Source organism: Sinocyclocheilus grahami, unplaced genomic scaffold, assembly GCF_001515645.1.
Source record: "Sinocyclocheilus grahami isolate Dianchi unplaced genomic scaffold, SAMN03320097.WGS_v1.1 scaffold1341.1, whole genome shotgun sequence".
Taxonomy (NCBI): Eukaryota; Metazoa; Chordata; class Actinopteri; order Cypriniformes; family Cyprinidae; genus Sinocyclocheilus; species Sinocyclocheilus grahami.
The window spans coordinates 3623-29706 of record NW_015506520.1 but is presented as its reverse complement, the minus strand read 5'-3'; the positions used below and the strand labels follow the sequence as shown (position 1 = coordinate 29706).

Sequence of the window (26084 nt, the reverse complement as noted above, 5' to 3'; positions counted from 1 at the left end):
GGACATCTGGGAACAGCAGACAAGAACTGCAAGCACAAATTTTGGTGCAATTTCTCTTGCAAACAGGTCCATTGTCTATTGTCAGTATTGTATGAAGCACAACCAAGCAGCTTTCTGTTGGTCAACACAGCGAATTTGTGTTTCTAAATTGAACGCGATGCAAAATCAAACTGTAAATGGAAACGCACCTTTAATGTTGCGAAATGTCATAGCTAATGTACACTTATTTACATACATACATACATTTACATACTGTAAAAAAATCCATAAAATGTAGCTGTGGTTGCCGGAATTTTACCGTAAAAAATACAGTAGCATCATTTTAGGTTTTACGGTTTTAACTTAAATTAGTTTACAGTTAAATACAGTCATTTCATTAACTGATATAATGTTAATATACCAACCTATTGAAGTACTGAAATCTGTTTTGTAGCTTTGTAATACACTGATAACCACCAAATGCAGGAGGTGATGAGAAAGTCACATGATGAACCAAAGCCCATCACAAGCAGCTTTTAAATAATAACATATATAGAAGCTGCACAGTGTGTCATTCACACAAACACTAAACACCATCATGGTAACACACATGAAACTGAAATAATGCAATAAACATTCATTTAACAACATTAGGTGTAACACACAACCCTAATATACAAAACTGATAAGAAAAAACTAAGAAGAAACATAGTTATTTCAACAAAAAAACATCAAATTTGAAATTTAACGCAGGGAATTATGGGAATGTCTATTTACGGTTATTCACTGTAAATTATACGGTATTTTTCACTTCCAAAAATGGTATACTACCGTAAAATTACATGTAATGTCCAATACAGTTTTTCACCGTATATAGTAGGGGAATTTACCGTTAACCATTTAACAGGTTTTTACTGTAGCATTTTTACAGTATTTTACCGTTAAATTCACGGTCATTTTTTACAGTGTAGGAATACGTGGGATTTAAGTTTTTGCGTGAGGGAGAAAATGTTTTCGTTCGTGTTCATGCTGGTCAACAGAAAGCTGTAGGTTTGAAAGTGACTTCTGAACATTACTGACAAAAGAGATTTTTGCTTGCGAAATTTCACCGAAATGTGGCTAATGTGAATGCTAAAGTTTTTAACTACAAACATAGTTTAGACTTGTAGTCAAGCATTTTCCTTGCCAGTGTCCCGTGTGCATGACAACTACTGCATATTTTGCAATAGATTTTCAGTTTCATTGTCAGAAGACAGCTTTTCAAAGAAAAAAAAAATCTTGCCTTTAATGAAATCACGAGAAGTATTGCTTTTTCAGTTTGAACCAAGTAAACTGTTTTGTTTTTTACTTTTTAAGTAACACTAAAATTATGTTGTGTGTTGTTTAACTTACAAATCCATTTGCAAAAGCTTCCTTAAAAGGTTTAATGAGTGTTCTAGTTCCCTTTGGGAGAAACCAAAGGAATATTGATATGGTGTGATAATAAAATCATGCTTTTGCTTTCAAAAGCCCTCTTTTGACATGTTAACCACTTATTGTATGTTAATATTCTGCTTATATTGTTTCATAGTAATTGTAAGTCTCACTCTTACACATATATAATTATTTTCTCATTAAAAAGAAAATGTGTAAAACGTCTCTATTCCTGACTCCATCAAAATGTGTCAATGTGACAAATGTAATGCCATAAGAATTTATAGGAATATTTCACCCAAAAATGAGAATTTGCTGAAAATGTACCCTCACCCTCAGGCCACCCAGTGTAGATGTGTTTGTGTCTTCATGGGAACAGATTTGGAGAAATGTAGCATTGCATCACTTGCTGACCAATGAATTCTCTGCAGTGAATGGGTGCCGTCAGAATGAAAGTCCAAACAGCTGATAAAAACATCACAATAATCCACACCACTCCAGTCCATCAGTTAATGTCTTGAGAAGACAAAAGCTGCGTGTTTGTAAGAAACAAATCCATCAAGATGTTTTTAACTTCAAACTGTTGCTTCCAGCTAAAATATAGTATAAGAGTCCTGTACACTCTCAGAAAAAAATGGTACAAAAGCTGTCATTGGAGCTGTACATATCAGTAGGCCTACCTAAAAGGAACAAAAATGTTCCTTTTGAATAGTTACTGCCCTAGTGACAGCTTTTGTACAATTTGTTTTTCTGAGTGTGTATCCATAATATTTGCTTTCTCCAGTGAAATCACAATAAAATGCATTGGAGTTTTGTTGAGTGAATAGGCTATTCATAGCTTTCAGTCACGTGACCGGCTCGAAGACCTGGAGGGCAAAACATCCATAGAACTGCAGGAAAAGCCTGTCAATGTTCCATCTGTTTCACAGCCGCAAATATTTAGATCATCTCTCAAAAGAATAAAACCTGTCACAGCCTTCAGCTGGTGTGCCCAGGATGGCCACCAGATGACACTGTGTTTTTCTGTGAGCACATGGTCTCTCCTGTCTATTGTCTGACCCTGCCCATCTTGTTACCTCATTATTGTTTAAGTTGCTCCACCTGTGTCTCCCTCGTTACCCTCCTCGTTTGTTTCCCTATTTATTCTCTCATCGCTCCACATGTACCGTGACAAAAACCTGCACCTGTGGCAATATTTCAATCATTAAACAGTGCAACAAAATGTTGTAAAAACACCTAAAGTGCCTTAATATATTTAAAACAGTAATATTCTCTATATTAATGATGCATAGTTTACATAACCAAGCAGATGAGGCCAGAATATGAACGCAGTCTGCTTAATGGTTCAGTGTTTTCCTTCTAATGGTTTTCTATGAGAAACCATTTAACGTGAAACTTTGCACATTGCGTTTATATTCTGGCTTCATCTGCTTGCCTGTACAAAATATACATGATCAATAAGGTGTTTACTGAATTTTCCTTTTAATATCTGTGTTTTACTACATGACTTAATGCAAACTGCGTAAAAATAACTGGCGGTCAGTGGAGCAAAGCTTCGTTTTGCCCTCCAGGTGGGCGTTCCTATAAGGGTGTGACGTCATGGGAAAAACTATCAATGAAAAGGTATGGAATTATACCAAATATTATAACATTCATTCAAAAAGAGAGTGATTTAGAATATTCGGTTATGGCTGAATGGTCCAACTATTTTCACACTTTAAAATGATCCTATTATGCTGTTTTACAAGGTCTTGATTTTGTTTTGGGGGTGTACTAGAGCATGCTCTCATGCTTGGTGGTTCGAAAAACACATTATTTTTCACAATTTACATGATTAAACTACCTTTCTCCCCAGCCTGGCACAAACGGCTCGATTAGTTCCGGGTTTGATGAAGGCCCGCCTTCTGAAAAATAAAATGTGTTGTGATTGGTTAGCTGTCCCAGTGCGTTGTGATTGGCGAACAGCTTAGACCATTGCTCCGTCTTTCAACAAAAGCTTTTTGGCGAAACTTGTCCACTGTCCTCCCTCATGTTGTGGAAGCTGTCCTTAGTAAAATGTGCAGCACACAATAGCAAATTGGGGTTATAATGCTCAGAAACAGAGTTAAAAAATAAATTGCAACCACTGTTTCCTGACATCATCCACTTTCGGAAGCCCAAGCAAAGACGTTTGGGAACGGAGGTGAAAAAAAACAGCGTTTCTTAAGGTGGTCGCACACCGGATGAGATGTGCAATGCAGCGTCGCGCCACGTCTTTAAAAGTCAAACACATTATTTTCTATGAGTGTACTCACACCAGCGGCGTCTGTCCGCGGCGCCCAGCTACATCATGTTGTACTTGTTGTAAGAATTGTTCTAGACGCGGCGCTGAGCTTCTCTCCGTCTCCGGTGTGAGACCGCCTTTAGACATGCCGAAAACTTGAAGCTACAGCAGCTCTTCTTCTTCTTCATTATGCACTAACTCTGCAGCAGCACTTCTTCTTCGTCGTCGTCTCCTCTGATGCACTCAACCAAGCATGGGCCGCTTTGTGACATCACAAAGCCCGGAAACCAATATTGTAGTCCAAACGAGCCGTTCCTTGTAGTTCTTGAAAAGGGATTTTTAAAAAACAAAATATCTCCCTTTGGAGTGGATTTTGAGATTTGTAACTTTTGTAGATCTATTTATGCCCAAACATACACACTACACACTGACTAAAATTTAAAAAGTGAAAAAGCATAGAGCATAGTGCAAGAAATTCCCTATATACTTAAAAAAAAAAAAAAAAAAAAGCATGGAAAAGTTATAAGACTTTTGTCCTGCTTGAAGCTTATTATATCCTTACATTCTTCCACAAAAAAAAAATCCTATTATTTTTGTTCCATCAAAAAAGAAACATGAAGGTGAGTAGATGATGACATCTTTTATTTTCTTCATTAATTTTAGGAGACCTGTCTGTTAAGGAGAGAATGAAATGGTCTGCTCTTCTACTCCAGATCCTGTTTGACTGGTTCACACAAACCAAGCAGGTATTGCATCACCTGGGATGCAATGGGGAGTTCTTTCTTCTTTGAGAGTTATGCTTTGTTTTGCAAAAAATTCCTTTTCTTGGAATTTTAATCAAATAGAATTAACTTTATATAAAACAACCCAATGGTATGTCCTTACTGATTAGAAAGTAAAGTGAATGAGTTTGTGTCTGGGAGAAACATGACTAACCACTGAAAGTATTTCAGTGTGCAACTTCCCCATAGCAGAATGACGCGATGGACTTCACCCAGAGAGTTTGAGCTTCTGTGAAGTATCGACTCGGATCAAAGAAGGTTTTGTTTGCTTTTATTGTTTTTATGGCTGTTATGATGTCCTGTCGTAAATACATCGCCCCTCTAGTGTTCTGTGCCCAAGTGGCCAGCTCGTTTTTTGACACCGCTCTCCAAATGGTGGTTAAAGAACGATGCGCAAACGCCACCGACCGAGACAGCGAGCAGAAAGCCATCACAAACTTCAACATGACCTTCAACATGGTGCTCAAATTCATGCCGATTGTGCCAGCGATCCTTCTGGCAAAGGTTGGAGACCGAGGTTACAGGAAAGTGCCAATAGTTGTTCCTCTGGTTGGTTACTTTCTGTCCAGAGGTTTGCTCTTGCTGGATATCGTGCTGGAATGGCCTGTCCAGGTGCTTTACGCGGTGCCGGTGATCCATGGACTGTGCGGCGGGTTCGCATCGTACTGGGCAGGTGTGATGGCGCTGGTGTCGGTGTGCTCCGGTGAGGAGGAGCGGTCCGTGCGCATCATGAGAACCGAGCTGGTGTATGGAGTCGCCGGGTTCATTGGTAGTTTGGCTTCTGGTCACTTATTTAACCTCTATACCGTAGGTCTCCAACAAGGAGCCATTTTATCTAGTTTGTGTGTGCTCCTGTATTTCCTCTGCCTGCTCTATGCCGCATTTTTCCTGCGGGTCGGTCTTTTCTCCGAGCTTGGAGAGAGGCAGGAGCGCCGGGAAAGTGTTGGGATCATAAACCACGAAGCCCGCGATAAAATAAACATCGCTTTGCTCTTCGGCAGTGGGATTTTGTATGATATAGCAGTGGCTGGAGGAATGGAGATGTTGGTAGCTTATGTGCTCAAAGACCCCCTCAACTGGGGCGCAACCGAGGTGGGTTATGGAAACGCGGCTGGATCCCTTCTCTTCATCACCAGTTTTTTGGGTGTGAAGATGTTCACAAAATGTTCAGTTCGAGATGAGAGCATGGTCATGATCGGGATGGTGTCTTTCGCAGCTGGGATTTATTTCATGGCATTTGTGACCACAACTCCGATGTACTTTTTGGGTAAGTTATAACCAAATAATATGCTTACTTGAAGTGCACGGTAATATTTTATTCATATACCCTTAAATGTACCTTAAATGTAATAAATATGACCATTATATGGCTAAATATTATCCAGACCCTGTTGGCTTACATCAATAAGAGTCGGACAAGGTAAAATATCTGGTAACATATGCATATGCAGGTGTGTGTTGCTTTTATATATAAAAATATATACATGGCTTGTATTAGCATTATAAAACATAATGAGTAATACGTTACGTTTGGCTGTTCGTGAGTGATATTTCTAAAAGTTACTTAAAAGTTAAAAGCATTGCTTTACAATACGTTACTCCCTAAAAAAGTTACTAATTACGTTACTTAATTACTTTTTATGGATAGTAATGTATGTTACTTTTCAAATGTGGGCTGGGCTTGCTTGTTTGTTTTTAATAATGGAAAAAAAGTTCTGTTTTGGCAAGTGTAAAAGCCCTTTCACACCATAAGTGAAATGAATAAGCCTCAGGCTGAAGGAATGTAAATTAATTAACATCTGTACATCTGTAGTAGAGGGCAGCTCAGAAAACGTTTCAGTTGTGCTGCCAATTCTGGATTATATAAAGAACAGGACACAGGAGAAGAGAGAAAGTTTAACACTCTTCAGCAATGAAAAAGAAAAGAAACACAAACGTTATGTTTAATTTAAGTAATTTTATAATTATTAATATGGTTGAATTGTATCATTGGAAAGCTGTCAGTCAATAAATGGGAAAACAAAGTAACTGGCATTACTTATTTGAAAATTAACTCCGATATTTTCTTGTAAATGAAAAGTAATGTGTTACTTTACTAGTTACTTGAAAAAGTAATCCGATTATGTAACTTGTGTTACTTGTAATGCGTTACCCCCAACACTGTTAAGTGATGAACGAGCATTTAAACTGGAATGCAATAATAGAGCAAGTGCATAAAAGAAAAGAAACACAAACGTTATGTTTAATTTAAGTAATTTTATAATTATTAATATGGTTGAATTGTATCATTGGAAAGCTGTCAGTCAATAAATGGGAAAACAAAGTAACTGGCATTACTTATTTGAAAATTAACTCCGATATTTTCTTGTAAATGAAAAGTAATGTGTTACTTTACTAGTTACTTGAAAAAGTAATCCGATTATGTAACTTGTGTTACTTGTAATGCGTTACCCCAACACTGTTAAGTGATGAACGAGCATTTAAACTGGAATGCAATAATAGAGTTCCTCAAGGGAATAAAAACAGAAATGCTCTATAAATCACTTAATTGATTTAGTATTCTCTTCTGATCTGAGGTTTTGTTCTTGTCTCCTTTAGCTCGCTCTATCACTCTGTTTGCTCTGATTCCAATGCCCACCATTCGCTCGCTGCTGTCCAAACAGGTCAGGGGAACCTCATATGGTAGGTGTCAGTTCTTTATTCTGTCAGTACCCTAAACAAGTTGTGTGTCTGCGTATGGTGCTGCAAAAGACAGGCTTTATGGAACACTAAAATTTCCTCAAAAGTAAACTTAGACTTCAGTTGACTTTTAAACAATTTGCATGTTAGTCCATGCAGCTGTGCTGTGAAGCATATCAATATTGGGTGTATATATTCAGAAGTTGAAGTGTGAACAAAAAATCAAAAACAGAGGTGAAACTACGAGTCAGTGTATTCACAGGTGGAGCCCATAGGAATATTTATGCTTTTGTGTGGTAACAAGAAGTAGCTTTATAGGCAAATGTAAAATTATGTTTATGACCTGGGGTGCGTTTCCCAAAAGTAACTTTGGTCGCAAATTCCGTTGTTACCAACAGAGTTCAACGGAACTTGCGACTATAGTTAGCACCTAATGATGCTTTAGGGAAACGCACCCCTGGTTGTTTTCTGGTGGTCGTTGATTTGTTTTATTTATTTAATTACCCATGTTCTTGACTGACCGAACTGGTGTTAGTGTTGTTGATCCCAGTTGTACAAACAGTTGATGGATTATGGTGAATTGATGGGCTGGCTGAGGTGACAAGGAGTTAGAGTATGGTATTTCAGAAAAATACAGGGCCAAGTACCGAACCCTGAGGCACTCCAGTGGATAGCAGTTGGTATTTAAACACTCTCTCCCTTGAAGATACCTTGTTGAATATGTCTGTGTGGTAGGACTCAGGCCAGCGAAGTGTAGTTCAAATAATTCTCACTTCAGAGAGAGTGGACAGGTGAATTTTTAGGCCTTACTCTGCTTTTATGCACGTCTGTGATTTTGGTAACCATCCAGAGGTTATGTACTTTACCTTATCACCAACACACAGATAGTGACAAGCCAGACAAAAATGTAAGCAGATTTAAGCATTTGTTAAGAATAAGTTATCTGAAGCCAAGAAATGGTGACAAGTTTATAAGCAGTAATGTAGTACAGTCACACTCAGTCACTAAAGACTATCTGTAATGTAACATTGAGATCAACAAAAATACTAAGCTTATAATTTTTAAAATATTTACAGTATATTAAAAAATACATTTGAGTGTAAGTGTGTTCTATAGCTTGTATTCTTCAAGGTATCTTTAAGGAGGTGTGTTTAAATCCTGTGCTACTGAAGTGCCTCAGGCTTCAATGCTTGGCCCCCTATTCTTCTGATATACTGTACCTGCAGGTCACACCAACCAAACCTCATCTCACCCCCTGTTGGCACCAACCCTATGTAACTGATATGTAATAGAGCTTAAAAATAAAGGTACAGTTGGGGTGATGATGGGATGAAAAACTGAACCAACTGAACTCCTCTAAACCTTTGGTTTGGAACACCACAGTTTGGTGAAGCATGTCCTTTGTAACTTTCACATTTAGCTACTTTTCCTCCCATAGGCATTACCTTTGTCATGCTCCAGTTGTCCTTCAAACTTGCAAGCTTGGTCACCACACCCATCTACACTGAGATCTATCAGGCCACACTTAACACCTTCCCAGGGTTTGTCTTCATACTGTCCAGCATCTTCACTGTTCTTTCTATGATACCCATTAGGTAAGCTGACACTTTTTGGCACCCTTTGACAATATTTTATTCACTACTGAATTCTGAGAAACAGTCATTCTTAAAACATTTTTATTGTTTTTTTATGCCTAGTATTGTAGGATGTCGATCTGCAAGACATGATGGATATGAGAGAATTCAAGGGAACTGACTGACAGCATCAGCCACACCAAAGCAGACAATGTATCAGAAATGGACAAGTTTGTAGGTTTACACTGATGTTACGTACAATAGAGGATATTCTACTAGGATAATGCTACTTCCTGTTGCACTGTGGTTACACTGCGTTATTGGTAATGCAATATGTGTAGCATCTTATTTGCCAAGGTTTTTTTTAACATCTATGTATAAAATGCTGACAATCTTTAGTTTTTAGGTATTTTGGTAATAATTTACAATACATTTCCATTCGTTGTTAACATTGACTGCATTAGTAAACATGAACTCACACTGGAACATTCTTCGAAAGTATATTAATCTTAATGTTAATGTCAAGATTAACTAGTATATTATTGAAATCAGAAGTTGTATCTATTATACTATTTAATGAACCTGAACTGACAACGAACGGTAGTATTTTTATTAACCAGCCTTAACAAAGATTATTAAATACTTTAACACAAGTATTACGAGTTAACTAATGGATCATTACTGTAAAGTGTTACCAATATTTCTGTATGCACTGTCTATTTGAAATGGATGACATCTTTTATCAGATTTTTATTGTTCAGATATTGCAATAAATTAAGTTATTTGTACATCCGTGTATGGTGTATCTTAATAAACATACTTTTTTTTACACAAAGTATCCAGGAAATACAATAATGATGCAAATAATCATTATAGTATAATGGCAGTCCATAAGTCTATATAGTTTTTAGTTCTGACTGTGCAAAGGCACAAAAATACATTAAAGAAAAATACATCTTATTAGCATATTCTAATCATTTCTATCACTATGGTCCAGTATTAAATCAGTTGAGGTAAAGGGTAACAGCATCAAACAACACTGTACAAGTTATTCTTCCTTTTAAAGTCCAGAATTGATATTTAGTCAGTTTAACTACAAATAGTTTATGCTAAAAGGAAGCCAAATAAGCTTTATAAAACATTACTTATACAAAACATGCAGTTGATTAAAAGGTTATTCAATTGTAATTGATCCTCCTCACTTGCTTTAGTTTAATTAGTTATTTTTGTACTTCATACACACCTGCTGGACTGATCTGTAAGTAAACATATGACACACTCATGCTTCAGTCGTTTAATATTTGACACACAAAAAAAGTAACCATTAAGCATATAAAATAACAGATTAATGGACCACAGTTATTGCAGATTCTGTAGAAAGTCATATAATCATTCTACATTTAATCTGTGCTTGTGTAAACTGAATTGAATCATTTTTAGTATAAGCTGTATTTTATATCATAATGTACAACATGCACTTAAGCAACAAAAGTCATATAGCTGCCTGTGTAATGTAAAATCAAATCAAATCAACTCAAAAATTAAGAGACAAAAGTGGACTGGATTTGATGGGTTAAACTTCAAGCCGTGTATCTTCACTAAACTTTTATGAACTAGACCACATTAAAAAGGGCAAACATAGACACATAGAAAACAGCCTATGCTGCCAGACAGAACAGCTGAGAGGATGAAGGTGGAAGAAAAGTTCAGAAGGCAATGAGATGACAGAAAAGCAGCTGCATTAACCAGCAGGTGGCGTGTTTCCAATCTGTGTGCTGCAGCTGTGCTCAAACACTAGAGGGTCAGTTCTGATTAAACATTGCTACATTACTAATTGCAACATTGATGGAGAACTCCCTTAAAAATGTTTAACAAATGATGCTCTTATCTTGAAATGACCAAATTTCCCCAAATACAACCATGAGAGAGAAACTGTAACCCTGACTGTTCATGCCATTTGCTTTATTTGTCTTTGGTGTGTGTGTGTGTAATGATTTGTTTTATTCTCCTTTTTTTAGTGATAAATTAGGGGGAGAAACAGAAGATGAAGCCTAATTTTTAGGACCATCTTTGATTTCTGTGATAAAGAAATTAAACAATTTCCTCACGCAACATATTACTGAAAAACAAATGTGTTAAAATATAATGTAATTTGTACAAATTACAATTTTCTATAATAAAATATACATAAAAATTACATATACATAAAAAAAATACATAGTCACAACCACAATAATAATAATAAACAAACAAAATGCTAATTCAAAAATTTAAATTTTGTAATTTTACATTTCTGTGCACTCTATGAAATGACCAAATTTCCCCAAATACAACCATGAGAGAGAAACTGTAACCCTGACTGTTCATGCCATTTGCTTTATTTGTCTTTGGTGTGTGTGTGTGTAATGATTTGTTTTATTCTCCTTTTTTTAGTGATTAATTAGGGGGAGAAACAGAAGATGAAGCCTAATTTTTAGGACCATCTTTGATTTCTGTGATAAAGAAATTAAACAATTTCCTCACGCAACATATTACTGAAAAACAAATGTGTTAAAATATAATGTAATTTGTACAAATTACAATTTTCTATAATAAAAAATACATAAAAATTACATATACATAAAAAAATACATAAAAATTACATATACATAAAAAAATACATAAAGTCACAACCACAATAATAATAATAATAATAAACAAACAAAATGCTAATTCAAAAATTAAAATTTGGTAATTTTACATTTCTGTGCACTCTAAAAAATGCTGGGTAAAATACAACCCAGTGCTGGGTAAAATAGGGACAAACCCAGCAATTGGGTTGTTTTGACCCAGCGGTTTGGTTAAATGTTTAAATGTTTAACCCAACCTTCTGGCTAGTAACCCAACCGCTGGGTTTGTCCCTATTTTACCCAGCACTGGGTTGTATTTAACCCAGCATTTTTTTGAGTGTGTGTGAACTATCCCTTTAATAGTCCTTAAATAGGCCTCATTTTCTTTATGAAAAGTATAATTTTGATTAGTGGCAGAAACAAAGCCCAGGCATTTCTACCGTTTTAGTGAGAATCACCCAAAAATATGTTGAGAAACACTTAGCATCAGGAACGTTGAATAGAAAGATTTTGGTTGGTTTGGAATTTATAACTCTAAAACATTACCGTGCAAAAGCTGGGGTCAGTAACATTTTTTTTATAAGCAAATTAATACTTTTATTCAGCAAACACACATTAAACGGACACGAAGACATTTCTTTCGAACCTTCTATTCATCAAAGAATCCTGAAAAATAACATACCAGTTTCCAAAAAAACATTTTTTAAAAATCAGAAATGTTTCTGGAGCAGCAGAATATCAGAATGATTTCTGAAGATCATGTGACTCTGAAGACTGGAGGAATGATGCTGAACGTACAGCTTTGATCACAGACATAAATTACACTTTAACAGATATTACAATAGAAATTATTTTAAATTGTAATATTTCACATTACTATTTGTATTTTTGTATCAAATAAATGCAACCTTGATGAGCAGAAGAGTGTTCTGTCAAAATCATTTAAAAATAGACGTACTGAAAAGTAACGCATAACCAGCGATGTAACAGCTGCCAAAAACTTTACCATAATGCATTTACTAAAAGCTTTGAATTTCAGAATGTGTATATTACTGGAGATGAACCGCTCTCCATTAATATCCCAGAATTTCACAGGAAACGTCCCACATTACCTTCACCTCACTCGACTAGATATCCCAAACTCATTTACTGCCCCATTAAGACAAGCACAAATCATTATGACACATATTTTGTCATAAATATTTAATGAGGTCAAGTATGGCTGGGAAAACGCAACAGCTTAGTTTAGAGTGTAACGAGGGAACGGCCGATCCAGGCAAGGCTTTTGTGATGCCAGTGGCCAAGAAATCTTCTGGAAAAAAGCAAAGGAGATATCAAACTTCAGTTCCACATCTTTGGCAAGAGGACTGTTAGTGAACGTGAACCAAAAAAATTAAAACACTGACGTCTCGGTTCCCTTGGACGGATCAGCATCAAAAGACAAGCATTTACAAAAGGATAACAGGCAAACATTTCACTAAAAACGACACATTTGTTGACGGCACCAAAAACTCCTCGCGACCGTTTGTGGTTTCCCGAAGCCGTTAAGTGTTTAGTGTTTCTTCTGCAGGTCTAGTCCGAGCTTGAGACGAGGAAACTACAGATTCTCCTTCCACAACAAAAGAGAGAGAACAAGAGAGAGGTGGTTGCATGGGCTTTAACAAATAAAGACACTTTACAAAAATGAATTCTCGGAGCTCGTCCGCTCCAGTAGCGTCCCGTCCCGTGAAAGCTCTGCTGGCTGAAACATGCTCAGTTCGTTTCTCCTTTTGCCTCCTGTTTGTCTTGTAACAGTGGAATGAGGGACTCCCATGCTGCAAGGCACTGTGGGGCAGAAGCAACAGCAGGAAGTCAAGGCCAAAGCCACTTCATCTCAAACACAACTCTGCTTTGACTACACACATACACTTAGATTTCCTAAACAATCTATTTCACATGGAAACAGGCTGCAGGAGTGACGCACCTAGATTTCGCATTAAAGGGGTCATATGATGCTATTTTAAAGATCATTATTTTGTGTATTTGGTGTAACAGAATATGCTGACATGCTTCACACTCACACTCACACTCACACTCACACACTCACACTCACACACGACGCGTTACTCTGCGCTGCGCAAAACTCCGCATTTGAACAGTCAATATCAAATACTTAAACTAACAAAACATACTTACAGTCGCTGATTCAGAAGCGCCAGATTGTCATAGCAAAGTCGGAATTTACCCTTTTTTTGGGGGGGAAATAGTTTTTGTGCACAGCCAGCCTTGTACTCTTCTAGGTCGTCCATAAAATGAGTTGCACAAATTCGAACATCTGGGTCGTGCTGTTCTGTAAATAAATCTTAACCAATGATTCCTAATTGCATCTACTTCCGGAAGGCCAAAGAAAGTGCTTTTACTTTCGCACTGAAACACACAGCGTCTCCCTGACATGCTGCTTCAACACGACTGCTGTTCCTGAAACCACGCCTTCTTTCTTTGCGTGCACATTTGGGCGCATTATGCTAATATTTCCACATAGTGAGGTAGACATGTGGGGGCGTGTTAGAACGAGGCGTTTTAGGGGGGCGTGGCTGACTCTGAACTTTTATAAAGAATATCTCTTTGGATTTGAGACTTTAGTCTTTGCAACTTTACAGATCTTCTTTATGCACCAAGAGCTTGTAACACTCCAAAGAGAAAGGAAAACTTCAAATAGCATCAGATGACCCCTTTAAGACTTTATTTTCATCACAAAAAACAAGATTTTTCATTATTTTAATAAAATAAAAATAATGCATTAATCATAAATTAAATACATCACAATAATACATTATTAAATACTAAATAGTTTATTATTTAAATTATTTAATTACAATTACAGTTACTTTAAAAATAGCAATTCTCATTTAATACATTACAGTTACCACTTTAATAAATAGCATTAATCAAATTCTCATTCACATTCTCATTATGAAATTTTTTTTTTATTGCTATAATGCACATTGTGATACATACTTGAAATTGTACTTATACTTTTTAGAAAAACTGTTTTTACTACTTCATACTCGTAGATTTTACAAGATTAATTGCCAATGCAAACATTACAATTGTGCATTTCTGTAATGCTGCTTTGAAACAATGTGACGTTTCAGATTACAGTAATGACAAGTATATATATAGCTCTTTTGCATTATTTATATACCTTTATATTATTTATGAATATTTTGAATTAGCTTTTATTTTTATTTTCAGATTTAATTTTGAGTCATTTTTATGTGAGTTCTATTTAGCTTTAAAATTCGATTTAATCTGCTTAGCTTTTATTTCGTTTTAAGTAATTTTAGTAGTTATAAATAGTACACTTACTTTATTTCAATCCGTTTCTAAGACAAAATTTCTAAGATTTTAAAATTTTTCCATGTATTATTTATATTTTATTTCAGCTTTTTTATTATTTTTTTACTAACAAAAATGATTTTTAGTAGTTTTAGTTAATAACCCTGATTGCCACAATGCAAATAATAAAAAAAAATAATAATAATACAATTACTCCAAGTAGGTTTTATGTTCTTAACACAAAAATGTATTTATTATTTCCTTCCTTTCGATTTTGGGGTGATTTGACAGTTTAAGCAACATGATCAACACAGAAAAACTTCTGTATATCAATATGTGAATATTCAATGAAGTCAATAAGGAAATAAGTGAGCTCCTCTGACTCTTGCAGTATAAATGGTTTCTTCCCATTTAGCAGAGGTGTTTTGAATTTAGCAGCGCTGTGTGAGTGTTTGACAAAACAGCAGGACTGAAATGTTCCTGCGCAAGTTCTTCAGACAACAGCTGAGCAATTTCAGAGCAACAGTCACTCCGAGTGCTCTACACACAAATTACAGCGGGTTTCCTGACATGTTGGTGTTTTATCTTTCACTTGGATGTTAAAAGTTGCACCGAGTAAATACAGCTGAATAAAACAAAAACTGCATCCATCTTCATTTCAGACTGCAAAGCAACAAAATGTGATTATTTTAAAGGAGCTGATTCTTTTCTACACCCACTGTATGTGCTTAAAGCAACATTAAGTCAAACTGAACCCATTTACTTTCTTAAAACACATGTCTGGTTCTACTGTATCATCAATACACATTATTAGTTAGTCTTGGTAGCTGGTCATATTTTGTTCTTGCGTCAAAATATAATATCATGCTCCGCCTCTGAAATGACGCACACAAATTTTCAGCTCTAAGCACATCATATAGAAACCACGTTTCACAGGTGCAGGAAGGTTTCTGACCTTCTCGTAGTACTGTATGTTTTTGTCGGACATGCCCGTCAGCAGCTGTCTGAAGTCCTGCCGCTTGTTGTTCTCCCAGCGGTCCCAGTCGGCCTTCAGGTCAGCGTTGAAACACTCCACACGGTCCTGACACTTCTCCACGTCAGCGGGCACCTGCAGGACAGAGATGTGCGGAGAGCAGACTGACCGCTTAACCCTCAACTGAAGAGACGTTTCTCCCATCACGGAATCTACTTCAATACTGGCCAAGACTTAGACGAGATTGTGTCTTCATGGGAACAGAGACGTCACTGTCTCAGCAGTGGATGCTCTGCAGTGAATGGGTGCCGTCAGAATGAGAGTCCAAACAGCTGATAAAAACACCACAATAATCCACACCACTCCAGTCCATCAGTTTATAACAAACAAATCCATCATTAATATGAATTGTTTTTTTAGCTAAAATACGAGTCCATAATCCATAATATTGCTAGCTTTCTCAAATGAAAAAGTCTCATCTGAATCAGGAGAGAAATCTGCAGCGTTTACAAGCCAAAACAGCTCTGAAACACATGTGGCTGGATTTTGATGTGAGAGGAAAACAGGAGATGGACTTTTTCACTGGAGGAAGCGTTATTATGGATTATGGACTCGTATTTTGGTCAGAAGTTAACATCTTAAGGATGGATTTGGTTCTTATAAACACACAGCTTTTCTCTTCACGAGATGAACTGGAGTGCTTGTGGATTATTGTGATGTTTTTATCAGCTGTTTGGACTCTCATTCTGACGGCACCCATTCACTGCAGAGCATCCACTGCTGAGACACTGATGCAATGCTACATTTCTCCAAATCTGATGAAGAAACAAACTCATCCACATCTCGGATGGCCTGAGGATAACACAAATTATTCAGTAAATTTTCATTTGTGCATGAGCTATTTCTTTAATAAACACAGCTCTAAAAGCCCTGCAAATCAGAGTTAGCAAAGAAATGTAACTCACCGATGTCTTTTTGTCCTCCCTGAACACGACTGCTTCCAACTTGGTTTCATACTCCGCTTGAACTTGGTCTCTCTTCTTCAGCACATTCTGACAAACGACAAGAGGTTTGTGAACCGAGGCAGTCGTTAGAGTTTACATTCTCCAGCTTCACTTTTTCTCTCTATGACTAATAGAAATGCAGGCTTACTGCCTCAAACTAGATAATGAAATGTGTTCGGTGTATGCTGTGCAGTGTGCACTGGAGTCATGACACAAATATGGACGCTATTAAAACACTTCTTGTTGCTTCCCAGAAATCCTGGACGTCTCGCTGTAATAATCCCGCAGTGACTCGTGGGAGAAAAGAAATATGATCGTGTTGAGCGGAAATGCTAGTCTGCAGGAATTAAACTCCTCGTCTTCAATGAACTCCTCAGTTAAACTGCTTAGGGATGGGAGATATGACTGAAATTTCAGGCCTGTCACTACTTCAGTGTTATAAATTTAACAAAACCTCACATATCTCAATTTCACCGCATAAATTAAAACTACTACAGCAGTACTAAACAATATTATATCCAACTTTACTCAGATACATACAATACACTCACATAAAGTGATATTTACTTTATATGCTTATTTCACTGTAAAATGTACACTGTAAAAAATGACCGTGAATTTAACGGTAAAAGACTGTAAAAATGCTACAGTAAAAACCTGTTAAATGGTTAACGGTAAATTCCCCTACTATATACGGTGAAAAACTGTATTGGACATTACATGTATTGGACATTAATTTTACGGTAGTATACCGTTTTTGGAAGTGAAAAAGACCGTATAATTTACAATGAATAACCGTAAATCGACATTCCCAGAATTCCCTGCGTTACATTTCAAATTGTTTTTTTGTTGAAATAACTATGTTCCTTCAACAAATTCACACAAAAATTATGTCAAAATGCCCGTCTTGGTAAAGTATCCTATAGCAGACATAGCCAGCTGAACGTACTGTATCAGTGCATTCTCTTAAAGTGACAGCACTTTCTTAATATTAATCAAACAGCAACAACAAAGAAATCACTCACTGCTCTTGACTGAATAGCTTTTGTAACTTTAATAAAGATTAATCTTTAATTTATACAGTCAAATATGCAATGCTGTTTTACATTTCATTACTTTATTCAATTTCTGCACCTGAAAACTGTTAGACCTACTTAAAAAACCCTTAAAATCACTGTTTATTTTATTTGTACCTTTACTCGGTAACACTTTACTTGAAGGGGTGTGCATAAGACTGACATGATACCTTCATAATCATGACATGACACATGTCATGAATATGAAGGAGGTTTTATGCATGTTTATGACAACTGTCATTAAGTGTCATTCACTCAGTTATGTCATTTTTAATGCAAATATGACATTATTTGACCTAACCCTACCCCTACCCTTACCCCTAACCATAGCCCATAACAAAGACATCTCAAACAATGTCATCTTTGCATTAAAAATTACATAACTGAGCGAATGGCACTTAATGACAGTTGTCATAAACATGCATAAGAACCCTTCATATTCATAATGTGTGTCATGTCACGATTATGAAGGTGTCATGTCAGTCTTATGCACATCCCTTCAAGTAAAGTGTAACCCTTTACTCTATTGTATTTGTTTGTGCTGTTGCTTGTAGTTAGATAGATTATTCTTATTTTCTTTATTTTTATTTGACAGTCTAGTTTTTGCCTAAACATAGCACATACCGAACCGTACCGAAACCGTGACTCTAAAACTGTGATACAAACCGAACCGTGAGTAAGTTGAACCGTTCCACCCCTAGTCTGTTTCCAAACGACATGAATTATTTTCCAGTAGATGGATGAGGGAAACTCTGCTGGCCGCTCCATATGAATGCTGAATCGAATTAAAATTCACATGGAAAGGGGAAGAAATGACTAAGAAGCTCACCTTCATGGACTCGATGTACAGGACGTATTCTCTGAGCACAGGGAGAAAGTCTTCGCTCATGTCCTCCGTGAGCTCCTCCAGAGCGCTGGAGCAGTTCGACACGCACCCCGACACCCCCTCCAGAGGATCATGGAGGTCCTCCTCAAAAGACGACCAGGAGGAGTAGACCGGCCCGTACTCTCTCAACTCCATCAGGAACTCTGACACACAGAAACAATGATAAAACTCTCTTCTTAAAGAGCACTGTTCTCTACATTCTACAACTGAAAGATCTGTTGAGCTACCCTGTTCTCTACTTCCTACATACAACTGCCTTCTAAGGGAGCATCCTAGGTCTGATCTGAAACACCCTACAGAGGCACTTACCGGCGCAAAGTTAGGGAACAGGACGATTTTTTATGTTTTTAAAGAAGTCTCATGCTCACCGACGCTGCATTTATTTGATCAAAAACACAGAAAACACAGTAATAAAAAGTTAAAAAGAACAACATTTATTCAAAATCTTTTCTAACGATAAAAGTCTTTACTATAACTTATCAATTTAACACATCCTTGCTGAATAAAAATATTAATTTATTTCAAAAGAGAAAGACAACTAATTTACTGACCCCAAACTTTTGAACGGTAGTGTATCAAATTACAAAAGAGTTCCATTTCAAATAAATACTGTTCTTTTTAACTTTTTATTCATCAAAGAATCCTGAAAAATGTATTACAGGCTTCAAAAACAATTTAGCAGCACAACTGTTTCCAACATTGATAACAAATCAGCATATTAGAATGATTTCTGAAGATCATGTGACACTGAAGACTGGAGTAATGATGCTGAAAATACAGCTGCGCATCACAGGAATAAATTACATTTAACATATATTCAAATAGAAAACAGTCATTTTAAACTAACAATATTTCACAGCATTACTGCCTTTTTGATCAAATAAATGCAGCCTTGATGAGAGACAATCATTGTAATATGCTGATTTGCTGCTCAAGAAACATTTCTGATTATTATCACTGCTGAAAACAGTTGTGCTGCCGAATACTTTTGAAAAAAGTTGAGCTGATTATTGTTTTCTGATTATGATATTTTTGTATTTTTCAGGATTCTTTGATGAATAGAAAGTTCAGAAAAGCATTTGTTTTAAATAGAAATATTTTGTAGCATTATAAATGTCTTTACTGTCACTTTTGATCAATTTAACACATCCTTGCTGAATAAAAGTATTAATTTATTTTAACAAAAATAATGACCCCAAAAATTTGAACAGAAGTGTCTAAGATTGAGTTTTAACACACACACACATATGTTGCTCACTAAAGGCCTCAATATAATACAAGCGGAAATGAAGAACAAACTACGTGATATAATTTTAAACAAAATCAAAACAGTTCAAAACAGCTTTCCGGAAACATTTGCTCTGGCTGGCAAACACCTTTAAACTACCATTGGTCCTGGTGATTATGTAATGGGTACAGTACACTCTCAAAAAAAATATGCCTAATATAAATGAACAAATAACTTACATAAAGTTTAAATAGGTATACAAAACTGGAAATAAGTAAACATGTTTAATATATAACCAAATAAATAAGAAACGTAGAACGTTTATTAGCAAAACGAGTAAGAAAGCTTGGAGGCACGGCATACACCTTGATGTAACAATAAATAAATAAATGGCACAAAGTTTCAATAAAGTAAAGATCAGAAAACAATGATCTGTCTCGCCTCACTCGTCTCGTCTGTCTCGCCTCACTCGTCTCGTCTGTCTCGCCTCCCTCGTCTCGTCTGTCTCGCCTCCCTCGTCTCGTCTGTCTCGCCTCCCTCGTCTCGTCTGTCTCGACTCTCTCGTCTCGTCAGTCAGCTCGCCTCCCTCTTCTCGTCAGTCAGCTCGACTCACTCTTCTCGTCAGTCAGCTCGCCTCCCTCGTCTCGTCAGTCAGCTCGCCTCCCTCTTCTCGTCTGTCTCGCCTCCCTCTTCTCGTCAGTCTCGCCTCCCTCTTCTCGTCAGTCTCGCCTCCCTCTTCTCGTCAGTCTCGCCTCCCTCTTCTCGTCAGTCTCGCCTCCCTCTTCTCGTCAGTCTCGCCTCCCTCTTCTCGTCAGTCTCGCCTCCCTCTTCTCGTCAGTCTCGCCTCCCTCTTCTCGTCAGTCTCGCCTCCCTCTTCTCGTCAGTCTCGCCTCCCTCTTCTCGTCAGTCTCGCCTCCCTCTTCTCGTCAGTCTCGCCTCCCTCTTCTCGTCAGTCTCGCCTCCCTCTTCTCGTCAGTCTCGCCTCCCTCTTCTCGTCAGTCTCGCCTCCCTCTTCTCGTCAGTCTCGCCTCCCTCTTCTCGTCAGTCTCGCCTCCCTCTTCTCGTCAGTCTCGCCTCCCTCTTCTCGTCAGTCTCGCCTCCCTCTTCTCGTCAGTCTCGCCTCCCTCTTCTCGTCAGTCTCGCCTCCCTCTTCTCGTCAGTCTCGCCTCCCTCTTCTCGTCAGTCTCGCCTCCCTCTTCTCGTCAGTCTCGCCTCCCTCTTCTCGTCAGTCTCGCCTCCCTCTTCTCGTCAGTCTCGCCTCCCTCTTCTCGTCAGTCTCGCCTCACTCTTCTCGTCAGTCTCACCTCATTCTCGTCTGTCTCGCCGCACCTCACTTTTCTCGTCTGTCTCGCCTCACTCTTCTCGTCAGTCTCGCCCCACTCTTCTCGTCAGTCTCGCCCCACTCTTCTCGTCAGTCTCGCCTCACTCTTCTCGTCAGTCTCGCCTCACTCTTCTCGTCAGTCTCGCCTCACTCTTCTCGTCAGTCTCGCCTCACTCTTCTCGTCAGTCTCGCCTCACTCTTCTCGTCAGTCTCGCCTCACTCTTCTCGTCAGTCTCGCCTCACTCTTCTCGTCAGTCTCGCCTCACTCTTCTCGTCAGTCTCGCCTCACTCTTCTCGTCAGTCTCGCCTCACTCTTCTCGTCAGTCTCGCCTCACTCTTCTCGTCAGTCTCGCCTCACCTCACTTTTCTCGTCTGTCTCGCCTCACCTCACTTTTCTCGTCTGTCTCACCTCACCTCACTTTTCTCGTCTGTCTCGCCTCACTCTTCTCGTCAGTCTCACCCCACTCTTCTCGTCAGTCTCACCTCACTCTTCTCGTCGGTCTCGCCTCACCTCACTTTTCTCGTCTGTCTCGCCTCGCTCTTCTCGTCAGTCAGCTCGACTCACTCTCCTCACTGGAGAAATGAAATCTGATCTGTGATGCGACTGTCGTTCGGCACGCTGCATTGAGCAGCCGCGTTCAGTTTTTAATTGTAGTGTCTGTTCTTTTACTGAACTAAATTATTTTTATTACTATAAAAAATCAAAGCGACGGTGGGGGTCGGTGGGCAAGTAACGTAACCGGTGTTGCGGCTTATCACCGCCAGCACCGTCTAGCGCGGCAAGCCTACTGGAGCGCCAACTGCAGAGCTTGTGCAAACATCCACATGGCTATGATCAGGTGCTTTAACTGCTGTTTTCTCACCCCTCTCATTTTTTGTGTGTTTATTTGTTATTGAGAGGAAAGTGCGCAGCACATATTTACATATTCATCTAAACGCTGCTCTGAGCAGCATAGGCAGTGTTGGGATGTTAACTAAACAGTAAACTGCCATAAAAGTATTTTTAACTTTTTTACCCCTTCCTGAAGAATGATAAAGAGCTTTGCTGTCAGTATCTCGGGGCATTTAGGATGGAAGATGAATGGATGTCATTTCTTTTAAAAGGCCAAGTGGGACGCTCTTTACCTGATTGCTCTTTGATGATTCGCTGTGCTATCCTGTCAATGGTGCCCAGTTTCTGTGTGAACAAGTCCAGATAGTCACCCATGGCGGCAAACTCCACTGGCCGTGCCCTCACTTTATAACCGCCCGTCACATACTTCACAGATTCCCCCATTTTAGTCAGCAGAGCCAGGCCTTGACGCTTATTCAAGTCCTGAAAGTCAAGCATACAGTACATCAATTCTGTCTCTCGGCCAAGAAAACCCTGCCAAAGCCAATGAAAACAATGAGTTTCTGGAACAAGCTTTCCATGTTGGAATATATAGCCTACTAGCAACATATTGCAAAAGCTCAATGTTGTCGGGCTACTCTCAAAGAGACATCTGGATCTGGTCATAAACAGCTAGTGAGGGTTTCCAGCTCTGGCAATGCAACACATTGCCAGCACAGACACGCTGAGAAACTTGAAGCATGACACATTTATGATTCCTGTACACTTAAGAATTATGTTTCCAACTTTCTTTTCATTTATAAGGTCAGTTTGGATTCCCTTCGGGAACATTAAAGTCATAATGATTTGAAGATATTTTCTTCTGTATTGTTTTGAAATGGATTTTCTAAAGACACATTTTCTAAAGAAAAACTGTAGGGCGGGGCTTGGCTCTGTGAATCGGTTGTTGATTGGATGTCGAGATGTGGGCGTGGCATTTAAGAGTGGAGGCAGATGAACATGACCTTGCAGGGGCGGAGTTTAAACTGACTAAATGATTGGATAAGACCTGCGTATGTCACCATAGAGAAATATTGTTTCATCAGAAGACCTAGTCATGATATTTAATTCAACATTACAAAACATTTTTAAAAAATGAAACACGAATGAATCGTTCACTACAAGATCTATAATTAGTGCTGGGTAGATTATTTACAAATTGTAGTGCGTTATTGATTAACAGATTACATGATGAAAACTGTAGTTAGTAACGTAATCTAGGTTACTCATTTTAGGTGATCCATTCGGACTACTTTTTAGATCACTTTTTATCTAACTTGTTTTAAACTTATCATTAAACATACTGTTTTGATAGAAAAAAACAATCAAAGAGAAAGACAATTCTATTTATCAACATCATAAAATGCATTAAATATTACAACTTGCATAATTATTTGCTTCAGACATAGTCTAATTGCTTGAGAGGTGATTTTTTTCCCACTCAATTCAGAAGCATGGTTTGCCAATTTATTTAGATGACATTTACATGACCATTTTATATTGTGAATATAGTCAAAGCTAAATGGTATGACACACAGCAGGATTTTCAGAAAGGAATATGTGACCCTGGACCACAAAACCAGTCATAAGGGTCCATTTTTCAAAATTGAGATGTATACATCAGCTGAAAGCTGAATAAATAAGCACTCCATTGATTTATGGTTTGTTAGGATAGGACAATATTTGGCCGAGATACAACTATTTGAAAATCTGGAATCTGAGGGTGTTTTGAAAGAATCTAAATATTGAGAAAATTATCTTTAAAGTTGTCCAAATGAAGTTCTTAGCAATGCATAATACTAATCAAAAATTAAGTTTTAATATATTTACGGTAGGAAATGTACAAAATATCTTCATGGAACATGATCTTTACTTAATATCCTAATGATTTTTGGCATAAAAGAAAAATCTATAATTTTGACCCATACAATGTATTTTTGGCTATTGCTACAAATATACCCCAGCGACTTAACACTGCTTTTGTGCTCCAGGGTCACATATTTCGAGTACTGGATTGTTGGAATCGGATTACGTAATCCAGATTACATGTAATCAGTTACTACCCAGCTCTGTCTATAATATGCAGTGTGAGTTTTTAATTTCATGCTGACTTTAAAGCACTGACCTTTGCTGAGAGAAATGCATTGAAGTGTTCATTGAAAGAGAGCACCGGATGGTCTGCTACACGTTTGAGGAACTTGTCTAGTGCCTTTCTCCTGGTCTCCACAAACTCCTCTGAGAAGCGGTCCACCACTCCCTTCATAACAAACTTCTCAGGCAAAGGCTAAAGGATTGCAGACAGGAGAAACGACATCAAACGTAGTCCATCGCGTGGTCTGAAATAGCAGATTTTGCTTAATCTTGGCAGCAATATCAGTGACTGGACCAAAAACAATCGCCGCAACATTGAATGGCTCATTAAATAACAGCTAGTTGTATAAATGTGCAGATGCAATAAAACTAGAGGTTTTGAGAGCAGTGCATTGAGGGCTTTTCCTCTACCTACTGGAATAAGGTGGGTGGGTTGGCTTTCCTCTAATTTGTTCCTCAGCCAGTCAAAGTCCTGGTAGCGTCGCCTTAACGAGTACTCAGGCAGGTCGAACTCTGTTCTGGTGGTCTGTAGGTCACACAGAAACACACAGAAACACAGTGATTTACAGGTACAGTTAAACTGGAGCAAACCGATAGTTTAGGGATCAATCAACCATTCAGATTAACCACTAATCCACAATCGGCCAATGAACTCTGTATAATTGGACCAATAATAGGAGCATCTCGCTGCAGTCGAGCAATGTCCCGTCTGTGCGCTTCGCCCTCTGACCTTTGTGCAGACTCTGTAGGTGATGTATGTCTCCATAGTAGACACGTGTTTCTTGGGGTCTTCTACAGTCACAAACAGATCGCGTGTTTCTCCGTCCAGATCGTCATCGAGCTGTAGTCGGTTCAGCAGAGATGAAGAGGAGGTGGGGCTTGAGGTGTCTACTGGAGTCCCATTGGGCAGGATCAGGTCCTGGGGGCGGGGAAAAAAGACTTAATGGAACATCGATATTTTGAAAACCGAAGAATGTAAACATGAATATACACACAGAAAACCCTCCAAAAGCAGCGATTCCCACAATTCAAAAAGAGGTTCATCAGTTAGAGATGAACAACAGTGAAACAGTTCTGCTCTGGTGATATTAGACCCAGAAGAAAACTTCAAGACTTCATTCAAGGCTGAATGTGCAGTGCTCCTGCTTTCTTCCTCTCTTCAATGTCCTCCAGAAATGAACGACTTTATATGTTTTTATATATGCACAGTGTTTTCTTAAGCAATCCTATGCATGCGGTTTAAAAGTTGGTAGAAATAATAAAAATGACATCTGATGAAAAAAAAAGGAAATTAATTCTTAAAAGGGTCGGTCACAAATAAAAAGTGGATGTATGCCAAAAAGCATCTAGAAACTATGCATTTACAAACCCAATTCCAAAAAAGTTGGGACACTGTACAAATTGTGAGTAAAAAAGGAATGGAATAATTTACAAATCTCATAAACTTATATTTTATTCACAATAGAATATAGATAACATATCAAATGTTGAAAGTGAGACATTTTGAAATGTCATGCCAAATATTGGCTCATTTTGGATTTCATGAGAGCTACACATTCCAAAAAAGTTGGGACAGGTAGCAATAAGAGGCCGGAAAAGTTAAATGTACATATAAGGAACAGCTGGAGGACCAATTTGCAACTTATTAGGTCAATTGGCAACATGATTGGGTATAAAAAGAGCCTCTCAGAGAGGCAGTGTCTCTCAGAAGTCAAGATGGGCAGAGGATCACCAATTCCCCCAATGCTGCGGCGAAAAATAGTGGAGCAATATCAGAAAAGAGTTTCTCAGAGAAAAATTGCAAAGAGTTTAAAAGTTATCATCATCTACAGTGCATAATATCATCCAAAGATTCAGAGAATCTGGAACAATCTCTGTGCGTAAGGGTCAAGGCCGGAAAACCATACTGGATGCCCGTGATCTTCGGGCCCTTAGACGGCACTGCATCACATACAGGAATGCTACTGTAATGGAAATCACAACATGGGCTCAGGAATACTTCCAGAAAACATTGCCG

At 38.0% G+C, this 26084-nt stretch overlaps 2 protein-coding genes across 2 annotated transcripts in view; one reads left to right on the top strand and one right to left on the bottom strand.

Annotated features, from left to right (window-relative positions):
* The first annotated feature begins 4650 nt into the window (after positions 1 to 4650).
* LOC107569381 (thymic stromal cotransporter homolog) lies at positions 4651 to 9198 on the top strand. The gene is made up of 4 exons (XM_016255458.1): positions 4651 to 5704; positions 7036 to 7119; positions 8555 to 8711; positions 8814 to 9198. The coding sequence occupies exons 1-4, from the start codon at positions 4720 to 4722 to the stop codon at positions 8869 to 8871; spliced, it is 1284 nt and encodes a 427-aa protein (XP_016110944.1). The 5' UTR covers positions 4651 to 4719; the 3' UTR covers positions 8872 to 9198.
* A 3086-nt stretch (positions 9199 to 12284) lies between these two features.
* snx30 (sorting nexin family member 30) overlaps positions 12285 to 26084 on the bottom strand; it is a 17171-nt gene continuing 3371 nt past the window's right edge. The window contains exons 2-9 of the mRNA XM_016255463.1: positions 24798 to 24986; positions 24483 to 24593; positions 24102 to 24260; positions 22231 to 22420; positions 18500 to 18699; positions 16556 to 16642; positions 15573 to 15725; positions 12285 to 13123 (exon numbers count right to left, since the gene is read on the bottom strand). Coding sequence (XP_016110949.1) covers positions 13052 to 13123; positions 15573 to 15725; positions 16556 to 16642; positions 18500 to 18699; positions 22231 to 22420; positions 24102 to 24260; positions 24483 to 24593; positions 24798 to 24986 — 1161 coding nt within the window. The 3' untranslated portion in view covers positions 12285 to 13051. The remainder of the gene's footprint in view (positions 13124 to 15572; positions 15726 to 16555; positions 16643 to 18499; positions 18700 to 22230; positions 22421 to 24101; positions 24261 to 24482; positions 24594 to 24797; positions 24987 to 26084) is intronic.

Bases quoted from the DNA above. Each gene is read 5' to 3' on its own strand.
- LOC107569381 (XM_016255458.1), top strand. From the start codon at position 4,720: ATGGCTGTTATGATGTCCTGTCGTAAATACATCGCCCCTCTAGTGTTC. The intron at 5,705-7,035 runs GTAAGTTATAAC...TGTCTCCTTTAG, and splicing joins AACTCCGATGTACTTTTTGG to CTCGCTCTATCACTCTGTTT. The intron at 8,712-8,813 runs GTAAGCTGACAC...TTTTATGCCTAG, and splicing joins CTTTCTATGATACCCATTAG to TATTGTAGGATGTCGATCTG.